The 20,964-nt window shown below is 45.0% G+C and overlaps 1 protein-coding gene across 3 annotated transcripts in view; it reads left to right on the plus strand.

Moving 5' to 3' along the window:
* Positions 1-10,541: 10,541 nt before the first annotated feature.
* LOC137421126 (ras and EF-hand domain-containing protein homolog) overlaps positions 10,542-20,964 on the plus strand; it is a 47,673-nt gene continuing 37,250 nt past the window's right edge. The window contains exons 1-7 of one of the 3 annotated variants that reach the window (XM_068106863.2): positions 10,542-11,093; positions 14,299-14,448; positions 14,733-14,823; positions 16,698-16,793; positions 18,277-18,354; positions 19,524-19,639; positions 19,828-19,896. In XM_068106863.2, the coding sequence (XP_067962964.2) occupies positions 10,750-11,093; positions 14,299-14,448; positions 14,733-14,823; positions 16,698-16,793; positions 18,277-18,354; positions 19,524-19,639; positions 19,828-19,896 (944 nt within the window). In that variant the 5' untranslated portion in view covers positions 10,542-10,749. The remainder of the gene's footprint in view (positions 11,094-14,298; positions 14,449-14,732; positions 14,824-16,697; positions 16,794-18,276; positions 18,355-19,523; positions 19,640-19,827; positions 19,897-20,964) is intronic. The other 2 variants (XM_068106864.2, XM_068106865.2) reach the window with 2 other exon arrangements.

The raw sequence follows: 20,964 nt of genomic DNA on the forward strand, positions 1-20,964 counted from the left end.
TTTTCATTGATGTCTATATTTATTGTAATATAAAACTTCGTCTGAATTATCCATCCATTCACCTGCCAAAAAAGCAGCATGTCCATTTCACAAAGCCATGGATCATGAACTCGGAAATGAACAAGTACCGAGGTTTATACCGATATTGTGTGAACTCGCATTTACATGGTGAACTCGGGAGACTTTAAAAATGAAACTACTTTGCTTCTTAACGTCGTCTTCGGGGAGTGCTTTTGACACCTGTCCTCCCATAACGTGAAGGCTGCAGCAATAAGCTTTCTTCAAGAGCATGTAGAGCCCACAAATCAATCCCTGATACCAACTCTGATCTGGAGGAGAGGTTGTGACCAGGAAGACAAGTGGAACTCTGACCGTGCAAGGTCCAGATGTTTGTTCTGCATGGCTGACAGAAACTGCTTTTCCGTACCAGTAATAGTTGTCACTTTTGAACTCACAAGGTGAAGCCTGGTGTTGACTTCGCAGTTAGTGTGCTGGCTTGGGATCCAAGGATCCTGGGTTCAGCGGTTAGGGTGCCGGCTTGGGATCCTAGGATCCTGGGTTCAGCGGTTAGGGTGCCTGCTTGGGATCCTAGGATCCTGGGTTCAACGGTTAGGGTGCTGGCTTGGGATCCAAGGATCCTGGGTTCAGCAGTTAGGGTGCCAGCTTGGGATCCTAGGATCCTGGGTTCAGCGGTTAGGGTGCCTGCTTGGGATCCTAGGATCCTGGGTTCAGCGGTTAGGGTGCCTGCTTGGGATCCTCGGTTCAGCGGTTAGGGTGCTGGCTTGGGATCCAAGGATCCTGGGTTCAGCGGTTAGGGTGCCAGCTTGGGATCCTGGGTTCAGCGGTTAGGGTGCTGGCTTGGGATCCAAGGATCCTGGGTTCAGCGGTTAGGGTGCCAGCTTGGGATCCTGGGTTCAGCGGTTAGGGTGCTGGCTTGGGATCCTAGGATCCTGGGTTCAGCGGTTACGGTGCCAGCTTGGGATCCTGGGTTCAGCGGTTGGGGTGCCAGCTTGGGATCCTGGGTTCAGCGGTTAGGGTGCTGGCTTGGAATCCAAGGATCCTGGGTTCAGCGGTTAGGGTGCCAGCTTGGGATCCTAGGATCCTGGGTTCAGCGGTTAGGGTGCTGGCTTGGGATCCTGGGTTCAGCGGTTACGGTGCCAGCTTGGGATCCTCGGATCCTGGGTTTAGCAGTTAGGGTGCTGGCTTGGAATCCTAGGATCCTGGGTCGAGCAGTGAGGGTGCTGGCTTGGGATCCTAGGATCCTGGGTTTAGCAGTTAGGGTGCTGGCTTGGGAACCTAGGATCCTGGGTTTAGCAGTTAGGGTGCTGGCTTGGGATCCTAGTATCCTGGATTTAGCAGTTGGGGTGCTGGCTTGGGATCCTAGGATCCTGGGTTTAGCGGTTAGGGTACTGGCTTGGGAACCTAGGATCCTGGGTTTAGCAGTTGGGGTGCCGGCTTGGGATCCTAGGATCCTGGGTTTAGCGGTTAAGGTGCCGGCTTGGGATCCTAGGATCCTGGGTTTAGCGGTTAAGGTGCCGGCTTGGGATCCTAGGATCCTGGGTTTAGCATTTGGGGTGCCGGCTTGGGATCCTAGGATCCTGGGTTTAGCGGTTAGGGTGCCGGCTTGGGATCCTATGATCCTGGATTTAGCGGTTTGGGTGCCGGCTTGGGATCCTGGGTTTAGCGGTTAGGGTGGCTGCTTGGGATCCTGGTTTCAGCGGTTAGGGTGCCGGCTTGGGATCCTAGGATCCTGGGTTCAGCGGTTAGGGTGTCGGCTTGGGATCCTAGGATCCTGGGTTCGAATCCCGGTCGATCACTGAATTAACCCCAGGGGGTTGACTCAGCCTGTCATCCTTCCGAGGTCGGCAAATTGAGGACCAGTTCACTGGTAATTCCCTGTGTGTCGCAAGAGGCGACTAACAGGGTTGGCGGCAAGAAGGGCATCCGGCCATAAAACATTGCTTTCAAAAGGGGACCAAGGTGCCCGAAAAAGGCCAACCCATGCTCTGTGGGGAAAAATGGCCTCTCAAGGTGGTTCTTCATTGAAAATTCCTCACTGTTCCTACTCAACCCCAACATGAGTACTGTAATCGTAAATATCATTTTAAAAGTTGATTTTTACACTTACCTGGTGCTTTGACAAGCCACAGATATGACCGAGTTGTTAAGAAGGAGCCAAACCAGATAAGATGTCTCTCTCTCTCTCTCTCTGAGAACATCCGGCTCTCAGGTAAATATAGATGGTACAAGCTTTGTGTGTTTGTAGGTCGTGAAAATGTCCTTTGTCGAAGAGTTGGTAACCATGACAGGGTGGTTAGTGCCACACAGCATCGTCTTTCCAATTGCACACGTCCATTGAATAGATCATGGTTGGCATCTTCACGGCAGCACACTCCCAAGGCAAGGTTCGCAGTTCATCCGTTGGCAGCGATGTTCCATAGTTTGGGTAGTTTGTCCGAACACAGTTCTCCGGAGCTTGCACCAGTCTGTCTTCAGTTGTCTGCACTATGGGCAGCTGCAGGGGACGGGCTGTGAACACCACTGTGACTATGGACGAAACCTGGATACCCTTTTAAAATCCAGAAAACAAAAGGGGAGTCTGCACAGTGGAAGCATTCAGATACACCACTAAATTCATTTTGTGTGTAGGCCTCAGGCATGATGATGATGGTGGTCATCTTGTTAGATGCTTGTGGTGTCATTCTCACCTATGAATGAATGATTGTTTTAAGGCAATTTTTCCCCGCAGAGCAGGGGTTGGTCCTTGGTCCCCTTTTTTAAGCAATGTTTTATGGCCGGATGCCCTTCCTGCCACCAACCCTGTTAGGCGCCTCTTGCGACACACAGGGAATTACCAGTGAGCTGGTACTCAATTTGCCTCGGAAGGATGACAGGCTGAGTCAACCCACCTGGCATTAATTCAGCGATTGACCGGGATTTGGAACCCAGGATCCTAGGATCCCAAACCGGCACCCTAACCGCTAAGCCAACACCAGGATTTATAAATACTTTATATAATATTTTTTTTCGGTGTGCATTTGTGTTTGTGTGTGTGCCGCCGCTCGCTTGGATTAACACGAAATTGTAGTAACTCCATACCTCTCATTCACAGGTATTTCTCCTGTCGTGCAACGCTCCCTCCGTATTCTATCTCCAGGTGGTGCATGACGTCATCGCTGTGGCGGCCAAGGGGGCCCGGCGATGACGCGCGCCGAAAAGGAGTACTCGGTTTTCACTCCAGTTGTTTGTTTGTTTTCTCTCTTGTTTGTCAGCCATCCTATGAGCTAGGAAGCTAAAATTTGGACACAACAGTGACCAAGGGATTTGGCTATAAAGGGTATTTTTAGGTGGTGGGCTCTTATGAGGCCAGAGCTAAGGCCTGCCTTTTTTACGATGAAAAAAGGTTTTTAAAAATCAAACATTTGAACAGCCTTGGACATGCACCTTGACCCCATGGCCAAGGCACAACGTCTATCAAGGCTGTCCCGATAACATTACACATGCGCCTCAACCCCAAGGCTGAAGCACATGGTCATTCAAACACATGCATCCTGACCCCGAAGGGCCACAATGCATGGTCGTACCATTGGACCACTCCTCTCAATAGGAGTGAGTCCCCACGATCCACTGACAGGGAAATTACTCCTGTCAGGTAACCAGCGTTCTAGGTGCTTAAAATTAAATTTTTAGGTGCCTAGGTGCTAATAAAGGTGCTTAAATGAATCTTTGCACTTGATGAATGACGTATCCCATGGCTTATCCGATTTTTACAGCCATTGGGTATACGTGGACGGCTGTACATGGATTGTTTATATTTTATAACATATCTTTAGGCCTCATTGTGATTTCTCCAAGGCATGGATTCAAGTGTTATGACCTTTGACCCAATTGTGACCTTTATTTCATGGGTAACTCCATTCCTAACTCGCGTTATTTTATACTCACCTGAGATTAATTTGGAGGAAAGTGGATGTATTCAATTTAACTTACACGTGTGGTGTATAGCCTAAGAGTCGTTGGTCCACACACCTGCCGGAAGTAAGAACTATTGTAACAAGTTATCCACTAATGTAAAGTCGTGTCTGACTTCTCGTGACATTCCTGATCACTTTTCTCCAAATGTCCCTATCCTGCACTGCTTCCCGACGTTCTAGCAAAGACAGTTTGGTTGCAGCCTTTACCCCGTCGATCCAGCACGTACAAGGTCTGACTCTTCCTCTTCTTCTTCCTGGTATCTTATAATGGAGCGAACGGAAATGGTTATGCATGTTCACATGCGAACAAAACGTCTTCTTCTTCTTCGTAAAATAAAATTAACGCCCAAAACAGTCCGTGAACTCTTAATTACATTTAGACTGCTGAGACCCCTCATACCTTTTGACGACCCTTTAAGTCCCCCAAGACCCTTAAGACCCCGAAGACACAGAAAACCCTGAAGACCCAAAACACCCTGAAGACCACAAACACCCTGAAGGCCATAAATACCCCAAAGGCCCAAAATACCCTTAATGGCCCAGATAATCCAAAAGACCCAAATGCCCCCGAAGACCCAAAACACCCTGAAGACTCTCAAAAGACCCCGAAGACCCAAAAGATCCTTAAAGACTCAGAGGAACCAAAAGACCCTTAAGATTAAAAAAAAAAACCCTGAAGACCCAAAACTCCCTTGAAGGCCCAGAGGATCCAAAAGACTCTTAAATACCCTGAAGAACCAAAAGACCCAGAGGAACCTTAAGACCCAAAATCCCCTGAAGACCAAAAAGCCCCTGAAGACCCAAACGCCCCTAAAGACCAAAAACACCATGAAGACCCAAAAAACCTGATGACCCTGAAGACCCAAAAGACACTAAAATGGTCAAAGATGCCTATCCCTCTGAAACGACGTGTGGTGATGCACGCGGAGCGCTCCGAGTCAAGCTAGGTCACAGAATGGTTGACTTCTCCAGACTTTCATCTTCTGCACACATGATGTGTCCAACCAAATATGACAGTTTCTGCTTTCGCATCAGCGCTTCTCATGTTTTTTTTTGTTTTTTTGTTTTTTTTGTATACAGAATCGAGGCTCATGAAAGAGCTAACATTTATTTCACAAACAAATCAAACGGACAAACAAAATATATAAAAAGAGGGAGCGGTAGACAAGATGGGGAGAGAAGGGGAAGCACACAAACACAACATTTGAGAGCAGGGACATCGGGAGATGTGTGGGAGGGAGAGGGCTTGGGGGGAGGAGGCGTGGGAAGGGGGGGGGGTGGGACAAGTATAAAACAAGGACTTCCAGGACAGAAGTTGGTATTTCAAAAAAGTGGCTTTGGGGTGAAATTAGCTGGGGTAGAAAAGATCAAGGTTTTGGATGGGGGAAGATAAGAGATGGTGGTGAACAGCTGTTTTAAAGACCTGGAGGGAGGAGTGGGATTGAAGAGAGTGAAGGAGTTTGTTCCAGAGGCGGGAGAAAAGAGGAGTGAAGGTGAGCAGAGAGTCTTGATTTTGGCAGTTTAACCACAAGAGGGTTGCAGGCAGATCTTGTGCGATCTGCAGGGATATTTGGGGGACAGAGCCCAGAGAGAGCTGGGGGGGCAAGGCCGGAGAGGAGTCGGCAGAAGACTGAAAGACCACCAACCTGCCTGCGGTGAGTGAGTGAAAGGCCCTTGGAGTTGGCTTCATCGCGAGAGATTCCAATGATTCTGAACGCTTTGGTTTCAACAGCGTGAAGACGAGCTAGGTGTGAGGCAGGAGCACCAGCCCAGAGGGGAGAGCAGTATTCCATTGAGCTGCGGATGAAAGCCTTGTATGTGGTGAGGAGCTCAGGTGTGCCAAGGAAGGACTTCGCACGACGGAGGATGCCCAGTTGGCGACTGGCTTTGGAGGCCAGATTTGAAATGTGGTTTTCCCAGGAAAGATCATGGCAGATAGTGAGACCCAAAAGCTTGAGTGACAGAACTTCTTGGAGAGGATTATTCAGAAAGTGGATGGGAGGGTTGTCCAGTCGGTCTTTTCGAAGAGACATTGTAAGAGTGTGAGATTTGTCAGGATTGAAAGACATGTTCCACTTGTTTGCCCAGTCTGTGATTTTGTCCAGGTCTGCAGAGAGTGAGGAGGCTGCAGACTGCCGATCTGAGGGATGAAGAATGGAGCGACAGAGAGTAGAGTCATCAGCAAAGAGATACAGAGGATTTTCAAGAGAGTCAGAGAGATCATTGATGAAGACCAGAAAAAGCACAGGGCCCAGAACACTGCCTTGTGGAACTCCAGCCTGAACAGGAAGAGGAGATGAGAGAAACCCATTCAGGGCCACACGTTGACTTCGACTAGAAAGGAAGTCCGCCAGCCATGCGTGGAGATTTCCATGCATACCAAAAGAGGAGAGTTTGGTGAGCAGAGCGGGGTGCCAGACCATATTGAAGGCACGTGATATGTCAAGGGAGACTGCTCTAATTTCCTGTTTAGCATTGAGGACCTCCATCCATTGTTGAGAAAGCAGAAGCAGCATGTCCAGAGTAGGGTGTCCAGGTGTGAAACCAAATTGATGATCAGAGATCAAGCCATTGGAGAAGAGGAAAGATTTCATATCCGAAGCAATGATGGATTCCATGACTTTGCTGATAATTGGGAGAAGGCTGATTGGTCTGTAGTTGCTGGGATCTGTTTTTGCACCTTTTTTGTGCAAAGCGGTGATGTTGGCAGATTTCCAAGCAGATGGAAGGTGACCTTGAGCAAAAGAGAGGGTGAAGAGAACAGAGAGAGGGAGTGAAAGAGCGGAAGAACAGGATTTTAGGACCCGTGGGCTGATGCCGTCAGGTCCAGTTGCAGAATCCGAGTCGAGGGTTGACAGAAACTTTTCCACCTTGTCAGGAGGAAAGGACACAGAGTCCAGGAGCAGCTGGGTACGACTGGGTACGGTGGGTACAGAGAGGGATGGGTTTGGGACACAAGATTTAGAGGCAAACACAGAGTTGAGGCATTCAGCTTTTTCACGTGCGGAGTCAGCCGTGTGGCCATTTGAGGTGAGGGAGGGGATGGAGGGGGAACAAACACCAGAAACAGATTTGACCAGACGCCACCAGGATTTGGCTTGTTTCGGGCTTTGTGAAAGGAAATGAGATTTCCTTCCGTTGGATTTGCTTTCCAGGAGACGAAAGCAAGTTGTTTCTGGGCAATAGCCTCACCACAAGATTCCGTGTACCATGGACGGGAGGAAGGGTATGACAACTGAAGACGAGATGGGATAAATCTGTGCATGAGAGAGAGCAATTTACTTTGGAAGAATTCCCAGGATGAGTTGATGTCAGAGGCGGTAGAGATGGGAGACCAGTCCAGATGATTGATGGCTGCTTGAAGACCGTGCCAGTTGGCCTGAGTGAAATGCCAGACTCGTCGACGCTGAGGAGGCTCTCTGAGAATGGTCAGAGAGATGTCCACTTTAACAAGCACATGATCAGAAGAGCCGATTGGAGCAGAAGAAGAGCAGCAGACATTTTCAGGGAAGTTAGTCATAACCAAGTCCAGAAGAGAAGATGCTCCGTTGACTGAAATCCGGGTCACGAAATTGACAGATTGTGTCAGTCCCAGTGAGTCACAGAAGTCCTTTGCTGAGGAGCCATGGCTGGTGAGAGAGGTACCCACACCCAGCCAACTGTCATGGTGACAGTTGAAATCACCACATATGAGGAAGAGAGAGTTGGGATGGGTAGATAGAAGTTGGTCCATATTCTCAGACAGCGAGATGTAGATGGAGTCATCACTGTTTGGTGGACGGTACAACACACATATGAACAAAAGGTGGGAGCGAAGGGGAAGCCGTAGCCAAAGGTATTCCTGGGGGTGAGGTGTAGAGAGGGCAGTGCAGGGCGAGTGAGGAAGAGAGTTTTTTATAAAGATAGCAACCCCACCTCCAGGACGAGGCTCAGGTCTATCATACCGGAGGAGGGAGTAACCTGGGAGAGATACCAAGGAATCAGAGACATCATGAAGGAGGAAAGTTTCTGTTAAGCAGATCACGTCTGCTTTGTCAGATGCAACCTGTATGGAGAGATCAGACAAGTTTGAGCGAAGGCCCCGGATGTTTGAGGTCCATACTGTTAAGGAAGAGGAAGAGGAAGGGGGAGCATCGGATACAGAACAGGGGGGGGGGAGCGGTAGGGTAAGATGTGGAAGAGGAGGAAGAGGTAGGGAGAGCTGTTGAAGGTGTGTCTGAGATTACAGAATAGCTTGGAGAAAGGGAAGAATGGGGCGGACAAAAGGTTTGATGGTGATTGGGAGAGGCGCAGTGAGGTGTTATTTGACGAGGGGGAAGAGCGAGGCAGAAGGTTGAGGGAGATGAAGGTGAAAGTTGGAAGGGGGAAGAAGCGGGGAGGACGCTTTGAGGAGGAGGGGTGAGAGCGGAGTCTCAGAGGGGAGGGGTGTGGGGGGAGATTTGAAAGGAATGGGTGATAGGGAAGATTTGGAGGGGAGGGGCAAGGGGGAAGATTTGAAAGAGATGGGTGATGGGGATGATTTGGAGGGGAGGGGCAAGGGGGTAGATTTAGAGGGGAGGGGTGATGGGGAAGTTTTGGAGGGGAGGGGTGATGGGGAAGTTTTGGAGGGAAGGGGTGATGGGGAAGATTTGGAGGGGAGGGGCAAGGGGGAAGATTTGAAAGGGATGGGTGATGGGGAAGATTTGGAGGGGAGGGGCAAGGGGGAAAATTTGAAAGAGATGGGTGATGGGGAAGATTTGGAGGGGAGGAGCAAAGGGGTAGATTTGGAGGGGAGGGGTGATGGGGAAGTTTTGAAGGGGAGGGGTGACGGGGAAGATTTGGAGTGAAGGGGTGATGGGGAAGTTTTGGAGGGAAGGGGTGATGGGGAAGATTTGGAGGGGAGGGGTGATGGGGAAGATTTGGAGGAGAGGGGTGAGATTGGATTTTGAAAAGTGTACGATTAATGGGAAACGAACATTTATTGCAAAATGAGTTTCTTGAGACATTCGAGTCAAAAATACGTTTGAGGACGCTGGAGGGAGGATGGAGTGCTGGAGAGTTTAGGGAATTAATGAAAGATGCACTATAAGAGATGGAAAAAAAAATTGGAATGAATAGATTTGGTGAGCAAGTCGAAAGCATCCTTTTATAGAAGAAGAAGAAAAAGGTGTTATAGAATATGACAGAATACAGGTCTTCAGGGGACAGATTAGACATTTTTTAACAACGTGATCATGTGATCACAAACAACGTGGTCGAAGAACGAACGAACAAATAAGAACGAATAAACGAATAAGAACAGAAGGATTGACTTGAAAATTGAACAGCATTTGCACATTGCATCACTAAATGGGAAAACTAACTGTTTTTGAGGTCAAAAGGTCAAAGGTCAACTCTAGGTCAAACTTCTAAAATCAATTTTCATCTGAAAACCCATCAATTTTCATCCGATTGACTTGAAAATAGAACAGCATTTGTGTATTGCCTCACTGAATTGGGAAACCAACTATTTTTGAGGTCAAAGGTCAACTCAAGGTCAAATCTCTAAAATCATCATTTTTCATCTGCAAAATCATCACTTTTCATCCTGTTGACCCAAGCTTTGATCACGATCGTAAATTTTAATCTTCATGAAATGGAAAATTTGCTCTATCAATGAAAAACTTTGGGGGGGGGGCGGATTTTGCAAGTATCGTGCTCCGCATGACGTCTTCTTGTTTAATTATTCGATTTATTAATTGATTATTTTTAGTTATTTTTTCGGCTTTGGCACTTATGGAATTACTTTAAGGCTTATGGAACGATTTTTTGAAAATCCGCCAAAAAAACTTGCCTGCAAAAAATTTATTCTTTACCTAAAACACTTTCCGACACTCACTGATGAACCTCTGAGAGTTTGACGAAGATCCGTTCAGGCATCTCTGATAAAAATGACGATACACACACATATACAGACAGACATACACAGACAAATTATTTTTTGTAAAATTAAAAACGTACCCATCTTCAGTTAAAGTTGCTGGAAGAGAGTTAATACTGAGATTCAGGAAAACCGGTCATTCCACATTACCTGGTGGTACACGAGGGAAAGCCGTGCCCGAACAAGCACAAACAAAAAAAGATTTACATTTCATAAGAACAGAATGCCCTTTTAAATACCAATTTATTGTAGACCTGTATCAACGATTTCAGGTACTTTCGGATGGCCTTGAGTCTAGAGGTAGACACACTCGCTTCTCACCTGTTCATATCCCGACCCAGGTGTTTCACAGGTAGCGTGATTCATCAATTTGTGCGCCATCCCTCTTTCACGGACCGGCTGGCGAGGCGTTCAGAGCAAGGACACCTTCACGAATGACGCTTATACTGTCCTGTCCACGAAAGTCAGGACAGTAGGCGAGCTATCCCCGGCACCTCGAACAAATACCTACTCTAAACCTAATACCTGTCTCTGTCTGCATTGAGTGTATAAGACAAATCGTGTAACATCTCAAAAACGAGGTTCGAATTCCTCATGAGCGGCATCGAGCTCAAGCATGAGCACTTGGGGAACGTCATGACGTCAATGGAATGTTACGTCAGATTCGCGCCAAAGGTGGGACCATCAAGGGGGAGGAGTCCAGGTAACCTGCAGGCAACGATTGGTCAAAAGTGGAATATGCGAGAGTGTAGGAAGTGACGGAATTAGTACGAAAAACTATATATATCTTTAGTTGTGATCATTAAAGGTAAGCCAGAGGTGAGGGTAGTTGTGAGTATCAGAGCCTGTAGGACAGTCCATGCAGGTGGCCGCAAAATGGCATCGGCGAGTCCGTACGACGTGCGCTCCATGTTCGCCAGGTGCGATGTCCACGGTCGTGGACGTCTCGACTCCAAGGACTTCGCCGCGGTGTGCCGAGAGCTGGGCCTGGACGAGGCGCAGGTACCAACTCTCTTCGCTCGTCTGGACCGCGATGGTGACGGTGTCATCAGTTACGAGGATTTCGCCAACGGCTTCCAGGTAGCTTCGGACGTCCTTGCCGATGAACCTGGTGCAGGTGACGATCAACCTGGCGGCTCTTTGACGACGGTGCTGCAATCAGAAGAGACCACGAAGGATTTGTACGAGCAGTTTGGGGACTGTTCACGTTACCTGTCCAAGTGAGATCACTGATCCCTCCCATCTTAATTTAATAAATAACTTGTTTACTTTCTGTGATTGTTTCTTTGACTGTGAATCTGTGATTGTTTAACTTGCTTTTTTATAACTTGTCCATTCACATGTTTTTGTTCCTGATCCTGAGTTGGGGCTGGCAAGGTGGAGGTACGCACGCGCCTTTAAAGCTATTTAACCTGGGTTCGAATCCAGACCCAGCTATAAACTGTCAACCTGTCATCCCAGTATGTCACAGTCAGGGTCATTCATCAATGGGTCTGCCTTACCTCGGATGGACGTTAAAGATGATGCTCCTTGCGAAGAGTAGGCGAACAGTGAGCCGTACTCAGGTCCTCTGGTGAACTGAACCCAGGTCCTCTGGTGAACCTTACTCAGGTCCTCGCCAGCACCATGACCAAATCCCTGCCCTAACCTGAGTTTACCAGCTATTGAAGAACTTAAGATCCCTAATTGAAGCCCAGTTTTCATATCATGTGTTATACACAATACTACCTCAAAGATAATCGATTTTTAAAATTAAATGACGTATGTGGGAAAGTTACATGCCAAGACTAGGAATCAAACCCAGATCCTTTGGTGAACCGTACCCAGGTCCACTGGTGAACCGTACCCAGGTCATCTGGTGAACCGTACTCAGGTCCCATGGTCCTCTGGTGAACCGTACTCAGGTCCTCTGGTGAACCATACTCAGGTCCTCTGGTGAACCGTACTCAGGTCCTCTGGTGAACCATACTCAGGTCCTCTGGTGAACCGTACTCAGGACCTCTGGTTAACTGAACCCAGGTCCTCTGGTGAACCGTACTCAGGTCCCCAGGTCCTCTGGTGAACCATACTCAGGTCCCCAGGTCCTTTGGTGAACCGAACCCAGGTCATCTGGTGAACCGTACTCAGGTCCTCTGGTGAACCATACTCAGCTCCTCTGGTGAACCGTACTCAGGTCCTCTGGTGAGCCGTAATCAGGTCCTCTGGTGAGCCGTACTCAGGTCCTCTGGTGAACCGTACTCAGGTCCTCTGGTGAACCGTACTCAGGTCCTTTTGTGAACCGACCCCAGCTCCTCTGGTGAACCGTACTCAGGTCCCCAAGTCCTCTGGTGAACCATACTCAGTTCCCCAGGTCCTCTGGTGAACCGTAATCATGCTAGGTATAGTTTTGGCCCCATCTCTCAATGGTGAAGAATCACTAAAAAAAATTTAAACTTCGTAGTTCCGGATGTTTACCAAAATCGAATCATTTTGTCCGAGTCATATATACCCAACCTCTCCACCAAATCTCATCCGAATCCATCCACAACGTTTTGAGATGTCCTGTTCACAAACAAACATTGATGAAAACAAAACCTCCGTCTACCTTCAGTCCACCTTTGGTGGCGGATGTAATTACACCAACCCTCATCACAAATCTAAAACTAGCTCTAACGTAGATATCGTCATACAATTGTTTCTATTGCCCCCTGAATGAATGAATGAATGAATGAATGATCGTTTTAAGACCATTTTCCCCGCCAGAGCGGGGGTTAGCCTTGCGGGCCCCATGACAATCATGGTTCCCTGTTTGAGGCAATGTTTTTATGGCCGGATGCCCTTCCTGACGCCCCCTATGTCAAAAAAATTCAAAATACGTGATGGCAATCTGTAAATGGATTGTGGTGTTGTATTATGGTGTCACTCCTACCTTGGAGCCTGGTGTTGGCTTAATGGTTGGGGTGCTGGATTGGGATCCCAGGAGCCTCGGTTCAAATCCTGGTCAATCGGTGGATCTCATGCTAGGTGGGTTGACTCAGCCTGTCATCCTTCCAAGGTGAGCAAATTGAGTACCAGCTTGTTGGTAATTGGGGCACTGCATCAGCGGCACAAACGCGCTTCCAGAGAAATGATGCAACCAGCAGCCAAAGGCTGCACCAAAAGCAACAATTCCTTCCTTGTCATTCCTTCCTTTCATATCTGGTTGTTTTTTGGGGATTCCATCCCTACGTGTATTTTCATTTCAAAAAAATGTTTATTTTCTGACTTTAAGAGGTAGGAAAGGGGGTGTGTGTGTGTGTGTGTGTGTGTGTGTGTGTGTGTGTGTGTGTGTGTGTGTGTGTGTGTGTGTGTGTGTGTGTGTGTGTGTGTGTGTGTGTGTGTGTGTTTCGTGTGTGTGTGTGTGTGTGTGTGTCGTGTCCGGGCCATAACTTTTTACCATTTGATATATTGTCATCAAATTTTCACCAAAGCTTTATTATGATAATAAACGGAGAAGGCAACTTAATAATTTTGTCAAAAGGTCAAAGGTCAGCGTCACATAAAATCGTCAATTTTCATCCAATTAACCTGAAATTTTAAAAATTTACATATTGGGTCACATAATTGTTTCATCAATCAAAAGCTAGAAGCAGATTGTTTTTTATTTATTTAAAGATCAAAGGTCAAGGCTGCATAAAATCATCAATTTTCACCCGTTTGACCTGAAATTTTAAGATTTTGCATATTGGGTCACATAATTGGTTCACTAATAAAAAGGTAGAGTAGATTATTGTTTTAGATGAAAAGGTCAAGGTTGCATAAAATCATCAATTTTCATTCAATTGACCTGAAATTTTAAAGAATTTGCATTTTGGGTCACAGAATTGATTCACCAATCAAAAGCTAGGAGCTGATTTTTTTTTTTTTTTTTTTTTTTCTAAGATCTAAAGTTCAAAGATCAAGGCTACATAAAATCATCAATTTTCATGTTGTATTCTTTTTTTCATGTTTTTGTTATTTTGAGGATACGGAAGAAGAAGAAGACTGCTGAATAATAATGGGTGCGGACGGGCTTTGTATTGTCAGATGCTTTCTAGTTGATATTTGTCATGAATATTGGGATGTGATTCAACAAGCATGAAAATGTAGGACAATGGATGGGAGATGAACAGAAAGCTTGGTTTTAGGGCAATCAGGATGTGAAAACTGTGGAGGAAGGTGATTGGGAATGGAGGGACTCAAGGACAGACGGGAGGTTGTAGAAGACCAATAAACACGCATCTACTTGTGGTGGTTGAGAAGCAAGTCCTGCAACTCAACTTTATAATGCAGATTGATGATGAGGCAGAAATTTCCTAAGGCAGGTTTCCTTTTTTAGAAGTGATTAATGTTGACATATTGCATGGGAGTTGATGATGAATGCGATCAACGAATGAGTAATCTTTGTTTTTTTTTTTATACCAATAGCTGGGACCAACTTTCTGAAGTACACAAACAGCTTATGCTGTCGGAAGACAAGAACTTGGTACGTACTTATGAGGAAATTGTAAACGCCCTGCTGCACGACGCCAAGCACCGGCATTCTGTGGTGGCACATCTTGAACATGATCTCAAGAAGTACGTCTGCATTGTCAATTAATCATTGAGTCATCTTTTTATATTTCACATATCACCTTCTCACCTTCTCACCTATCACCTTCATACTTTTCTGTGTCAAATATTTCATTTATCTGTAGAGCTTGTGCTTTCTTTCACTCCTCACATCCTCTCTTCTTCTCTCTTTTTCTTTCTTTTGCCGTGCTTTGCGCTTCCTTTTCTCCCATCTTATCTCGCTGCCAATCTTTCCCTTTTTATTTTCCTATCTTTTGTCTTTCACATTATCTCCGTTGTAATTTTGTCAGGAGTGAAGACCGCATTGCTTTAACAGTGAGCGAGATGGAGTCTGAGGTAGAGGACAAGATCTCTGCTGTGGAAGAGCGTGCACGTACCGAGGTGGGTTTAACTAGTCTGCTTTGCTGAGTCGTTCATAAACTATTACTTCCTTGCTTTCCTTTCTTCGAATAAGTGATGCTTCATTAGGATGAAGAATACCGCACTGACTCACTTCTCTGGTTATTCTATATGTCAAACCACCGGAGAAGTAAAAGTCTGATCCCACATCCCATACACTTTAGATTTGGTTGGCAGGATAGCCTAGAGGTATGCACACTTGCCTCTGACCTGTCAAGCCTGGGTTGTAATCACGACAGTTCTATAAACTGTCATTCGGGTGTTTTGCATGTTGGGTCATTCTCAATGTACAGTGCATTCAGAAAGTATTCAGACCCCTTCACTTTTTTCACATTTTGTTATGTTACAGCCTTATGCTGAAATCGTTTAAATTCATTTTTTCCCTCATCAATCTACACTCAATACCCCATAATGACAAAGAGAAAACAGGATTTTAGAAAGTTTTGCAAATTTATTAAAAAGAAAAAACTGAAATATCACATTGACATAAGTATTCAGACCCTTTGCTATGACACTTGAGATTTAGCTCAGGTGCCTCCCATTTCTCTTGATCATCTTTGAAATGTTTCTACACCTTGATTGGAGTCCACCTGTGGTAAATTCAATTGATTGGACATGATTTGGAAAGGCACACACCTGTCGACATAAGGTCTCACAGCTGACGATGCATATCAGAGCAAAAACCAAGCCATGAGGTCTAAGGAACTACAGGATTGTGTCGAGGCACAGATCTGGGGAAGCCTATAAAAAAAATTCTGCTGCATTGAGGGTTCCCAAGAGCACAGTGGCCTCCATAATTCTTAAATGGAAGAAGTTTGGAACAACCAGGCCTCTTCCTAGAGCTGGCCGCCCGGCCAAACTGAGCAATCGGGGGAGAAGGGCCTTGGTAAGAGAGGTGACCAAGAACCCGATGATCACTCTGGCTGAGCTCCAGAGATCCTGTGTGGAGATGGGAGAAACTTCCAGAAGGACAACCATCACTTCAACACTCCACCGATCTGGGCTTTATGGCAGAGTGGCCAGACGGCCACTAATAGATACTGTAGAGTGTTTTCATTCTGTACAGTAACTCGTGGGGATGACGTGTTATGCAGCTGGTGGAACATCCCACGAAGCTCTCCATTATAGTGCGGCTAAAATTTGTGGCCGCGGAAGCCATGAAAATGCAAAACACAGCAGTGAATTTAGAAGCAGATCATGCTTGTGGCTCGTGGAAGATGTTTTTTTGTGTATGTCCAGTTGCTTGATGCATGGCTGGTGAAAGATGGGATTTTATAAATACCATATGTCAAGCTAACGGCTCGTGATTTTTTTTTTAAGCCCCTGAAAAACCGCGAATTCGCAGAACACGCCCACGAATAGGAAAGAAACCGCGAATTCACGGAACACGCCCACGAATAGGAAAAAAACCCGCGAATTCACGGAACATGGCCGTGAATAGAAAAAAAACGCGAATTCGCAGGATGCTTTTCTGTGAATAGAGAAACGGGTCCCATTTTATCAACTGCGAATGCGTGGAACCCGCAAATCGCGGAACCGTGAATAGCGGAACTACGAATATCAGGGTCCAGCTGTACAAATATATGCAGAAGAGAGCTGAGGATTGTTTTCCAGTTGTAAAGTTGACAATTATTCTTCATTAGGTTTGTTCCTTATGAGGCACAATGGTAAACCCTACAATTGAAATTTAGTTTGAGTAAAGAAAAACTTACCTGCTAAAAACCAAAACCATAGTTGAAAGAAAACTTCATTTCTTCTTTTGTTTTTTTTTGTTGACAGACTTTCCCTGGATTTGATGAGCACATGGTAGTGAAATGGGTTGCATGTTAAAAAGAATTGGAATCCTGATTTTCCAGGAAAGAAGCCAGGCCAAGACTGAACAGGCTGAGCTGAAGCAGTTCTATGATGATGAAATCCTCAATCTTCAAAGTGCCATAGAGAAGCTCTTAAAGGTTGGTGTTTCTGATATCGGCCAGATGACCGAAACAAGTACGGTATAAACATAATGATATTTCCTTCTTATTTAGCACAATGCAGGCAGAACCTTCATACATTCTAATTTACTATTTCCTGTAGTTGTTAGGGCATGCATACGAGATGTTTCACCAGTGTAAATTAGACCATCTTTAGCCTGTTTATAGCACAGCAGGCGACGAGGTTTTGTGTGTGTCCGTGTGTGTGTCCGTCCGTCCTGTCCGGGGTTTTTTTACCATCTGTTTTTTATAAAGTGTTTTTACCATTTGAGTTTTGTCATCGAATATACACCAAAGCTTTATAATAATAGAGAAGGCAAATGATTTTTTTTCTCAAAAGGTCAAAGGTCAGCATCACATAAAATCATCAATTTTCATTCAATTGACCTGAATTTTAAGAATTTGCATATTTGCTCACTGCTAGAAGCTAATTGTTTTTTTTTTGTTGTTTTTTGTTGTTTTTTTTAAGATCAAAAGCTCAAATGTCAAGGTTGCATAAAATTTCCAATTTGCACCCGATTGACCTGAAATTTAACGAATTTGCATATCGGGTCACTGAATTGGTTCACTAATCAAAAGGTAGGAGTCGATTGTTTTTTTTAAATCAAAAGGTCAAAGGTCATGGTTGCATAAAATCACCGCTCTTTGGCCAATTGACCTGAAATTTTAAGAATTTGCATATTGGGTCACATAATTGGGTCATCAATCAAATGCTAGAAGCTGGTTTTTTGTTTTTTTACATCTAAAGCTCAAAGGTATAGGCTGCATAAAATCTTTAATTTTCATTTTGTATTTTTACCTTCGCCTGAGGAGAGGGTATTGCATTTGAGTCCGGTTGTTTGTCTGTCCGCACAGAATAAATATTATTTTCTCTGCAACCGATGGTCTGATTGACAGGAAATTTTCGCCATAGGTGCACCTCCACCTGCATAATTTTTAATGATAATTATGACGTCATAGGTCACGTGATATGGGCACCATCTTTGAAAAATTGAAAAACTTTGCACCTCTATATCTCCGAAAGTGCTGCATAGAAAAAAATTGAGACATGGCTCATTGTAAATAACTCTCTATGGGGAATAAAATAAGTTAATGGTGATGTCATACTTGTCATAGGTGCCTCCATTTTGACGTCATAATTCGACAAGTACGTACAAAACTTCATACAATGAAGATGAAATTTCTTGTGTCATCTAGGGATTAATTTGTTAGAGAAAAAAAATAATAATAATGATGTCATCGGTCACGTAGTTCGGCCGCCATATTTGTTTTAACACAAACGCTATAAACCACAGAAAACACGTCCTGGCCAGGTTCTGCAATCAGATTGCTCTTTCTAGTTTTTAAACTGTTTTCGTTATTTTGAGTATACGGAAGAAGAAGAAAAAGACATTTGAATACAAACAGACGCGGACGGGATTTGCATTTTCAGATGTTTTCTAGTTTAATTATTTGTTTGCAGTTGAAGAAGGAGCCGGAGAATGACATGAAGCATGAACAGATGGCTACCTTGCAGAATAAAGTTGATGATATGATTGAGGTAAGTTTTTACGTCAAAGTACTCCTGTGGAAGTATGGTCATGGATTTGCTGCTGCACCTCCTTTTCCCGTGGCTGCTGCTACTCCTGCTGCTGCTACTCCTCCTCTTGTTTCTGCTGCACCTCCTTCTCCTCCTCCCCCTCTTGTTTCTGCTGTTGCTGCGCCTCCACTTCTCATTCTAATTTGTCCTGCTGCTGCTGTTGTCCTCATCGTCATTGGTGTTCTTATCACCATCATTCCTCCTCCTCTATTCCTCCTAATCCTGTTGTTGTCATCGTCATTGCTGTTGTTATCTGTCATCGTTATCATTGTTGTCCCTCTTGTTCTTTTATTCCCCATACATCAACTATTGACAGCCCACAAGGCTCCTTTGCGAGTGTAACAAGCCTTTATAAAAACTGCATATATTAGGAGCATTCAAAATTGTTCTACGAATGAGATACTTACAATAGTCTAAGACACACCAATAACAGCTTTGATTAGGCTTGTATATAAATATATTTTATCTTTTTTTGACATGTTTGAGATAACTACTGTGTGTCGATGCTCTTTGTAACCGAAGGTCATTCACATGAAAGATTGGAACCACCTGTTCAATTTGTTTAAAGTGCAGAAGCTGTTGCACAGAGAGGAACTCCATTCTGGGATGGCAAGCATTGTAACTTGGTGTCATGGAACATCCAAGAAGACCGGCCCACTTGCTACCCACAGTCCAGGAGGAATTTGGGATATAGCCAGGGTGCCGGCGACAACTTATTTGCTTTTCATGAAGGACACTGCGGAGTATTTAATGTCCAACTAATGCTACTAGATGAGACGGTTCAACGTCCACCTGAGGGACGTCACCGGGATTGATGGATCGTCTTGCATGCAAAATGCCAGGATGACAGTTTATAGCTTGGCCAAGATTCAAACCTTGGCTAGACAGTTCAGAGGTAACCTCTAATGTTTCGGCAATCATGCCAGTCTGATATCTACCAATTGTTCCTCATTTTCTAGCTCTCATTTTGACACTGAAATGAAAGATTCAGTTGTTGAAAAAGGGGACAATTAAGGTTCATCTACAGCTTTCCTTCATTACGAGGCGTTTTCCTGAAAAAGAAAAAGTGGTTTTACAACATATTCATGATAACTCAGTTCAGTCTAGTCACAGAAACTTTCAATTCCTAGGAGAACCGGGAGTTGCGGAGACACCTTCTGGATTCGAAGACCAATATGGCGGTGATAGAAAGCGAATTGATTACAACAAAATCGGAGCTTACTTCCCAAAATGTCGCCCTTGAGAGGTAAGGCTGCATCTTGCATTTTGCAGGGTACTTTGATGGACTATGTTTAATCTGATACTTTGACAAAGTTTTATGCAGAAATATTTGAAATTATGCTGCTGAGATGCCTGGAGGTCAGAAACCTCCAGATCTGAAGCAGCAACTTTTTAGACGATGCAATTACTGAATGTAATGCTTGCTTTGTGTAGGGAGCAGATGCTACTTCGTCAGTACTCAGAGGACCGACATGATCTAGCGGGAAAGATTGAGGTGCTTGAGTGAGTTTTTCATCCACACTTCACCCTGACAAGCCGGCGTGCCTGTATCAAATGTTTTGGAAATTCATGTTGAGAAAAGAGGAGAGTTCAGCGTTCATTATGCAGATTAATAATCTCACATCGGATTCTTTGATAGTAAATTAGATTCAGTACTATATTTATTATTTCATGGATACCCCCGTATAAAACGGCTTGTGAAGTGTATTTTTTTTTTCTGCGACGTAATAATGATGACTGCCCACATTTACAGGTACTAGTGCACCCACTCTGCATGGAAGCGGCAGGAAGGGTCATGTTATTTACCCCTGTGGTCAGTAACTGGTATTTACCCCAAATCAGTAAATGGTATTCAGTGTGGTATTTACCCCAATTTATCAGTTATAATCAGTAAAAAAAAAAAAAAAAACTTTTTATTTCAGTGGTGGATCGATGGGGAGGGAATGGGGATTGTTGCCCCTGGTAATTCAGGTTTTACGTGTAGCCTCCATTGTTGTAATGAACTTTAAAAGATTTTGTTTACTGAGCCGTATTCATTCATTTTAAGTTAAAAATCAACCTTTTATTGGAGCTATTAACCCTCCAAATTTCACTCTGGATATTTCATTGAATTTATACAACCTCACTAAAAACTACGTTGTGGGTTAGTCAGTCTGCAGCATGTCCGGTCACTCTCCTTTTCCGGAATTCATTCTGGTTGGCAAAGATACGCAGATCGAGTGGGGCCCCGATGTACTGTTTGGGAAAAACGCTGGTGGGAAGCAGAAATCCACACCGCCGCAGGCTATGACCCTGGCTTTTGTAGTTGTAGTTATTGCAAAGACCTGCCTGACCGGAAACTGTCGTCTGCAGAGTTGGAAACGAAAATAGATCCCTGTCAGATGGAGAAAGAAGAATTCTAGGAATAAGGAGAATAGACCTGGCACGCTCACTCCCGAGCATCCGCGGCTCAAGACGACAATCAGTGACCTTGGTTAAGATGGAGCGTGTCCCGTTAGTCGCTTTTGCGAGGATTGAGATTTCACAACAGCATGATGAGTGTTAAGGCCAAAAATATATATTTCCGGTCTC

This window comes from Myxine glutinosa, chromosome 2 (genome assembly GCF_964187855.1).
Source record: "Myxine glutinosa chromosome 2, kmMyxGlut1.1, whole genome shotgun sequence".
Classification (NCBI taxonomy): domain Eukaryota; kingdom Metazoa; phylum Chordata; class Myxini; order Myxiniformes; family Myxinidae; genus Myxine; species Myxine glutinosa.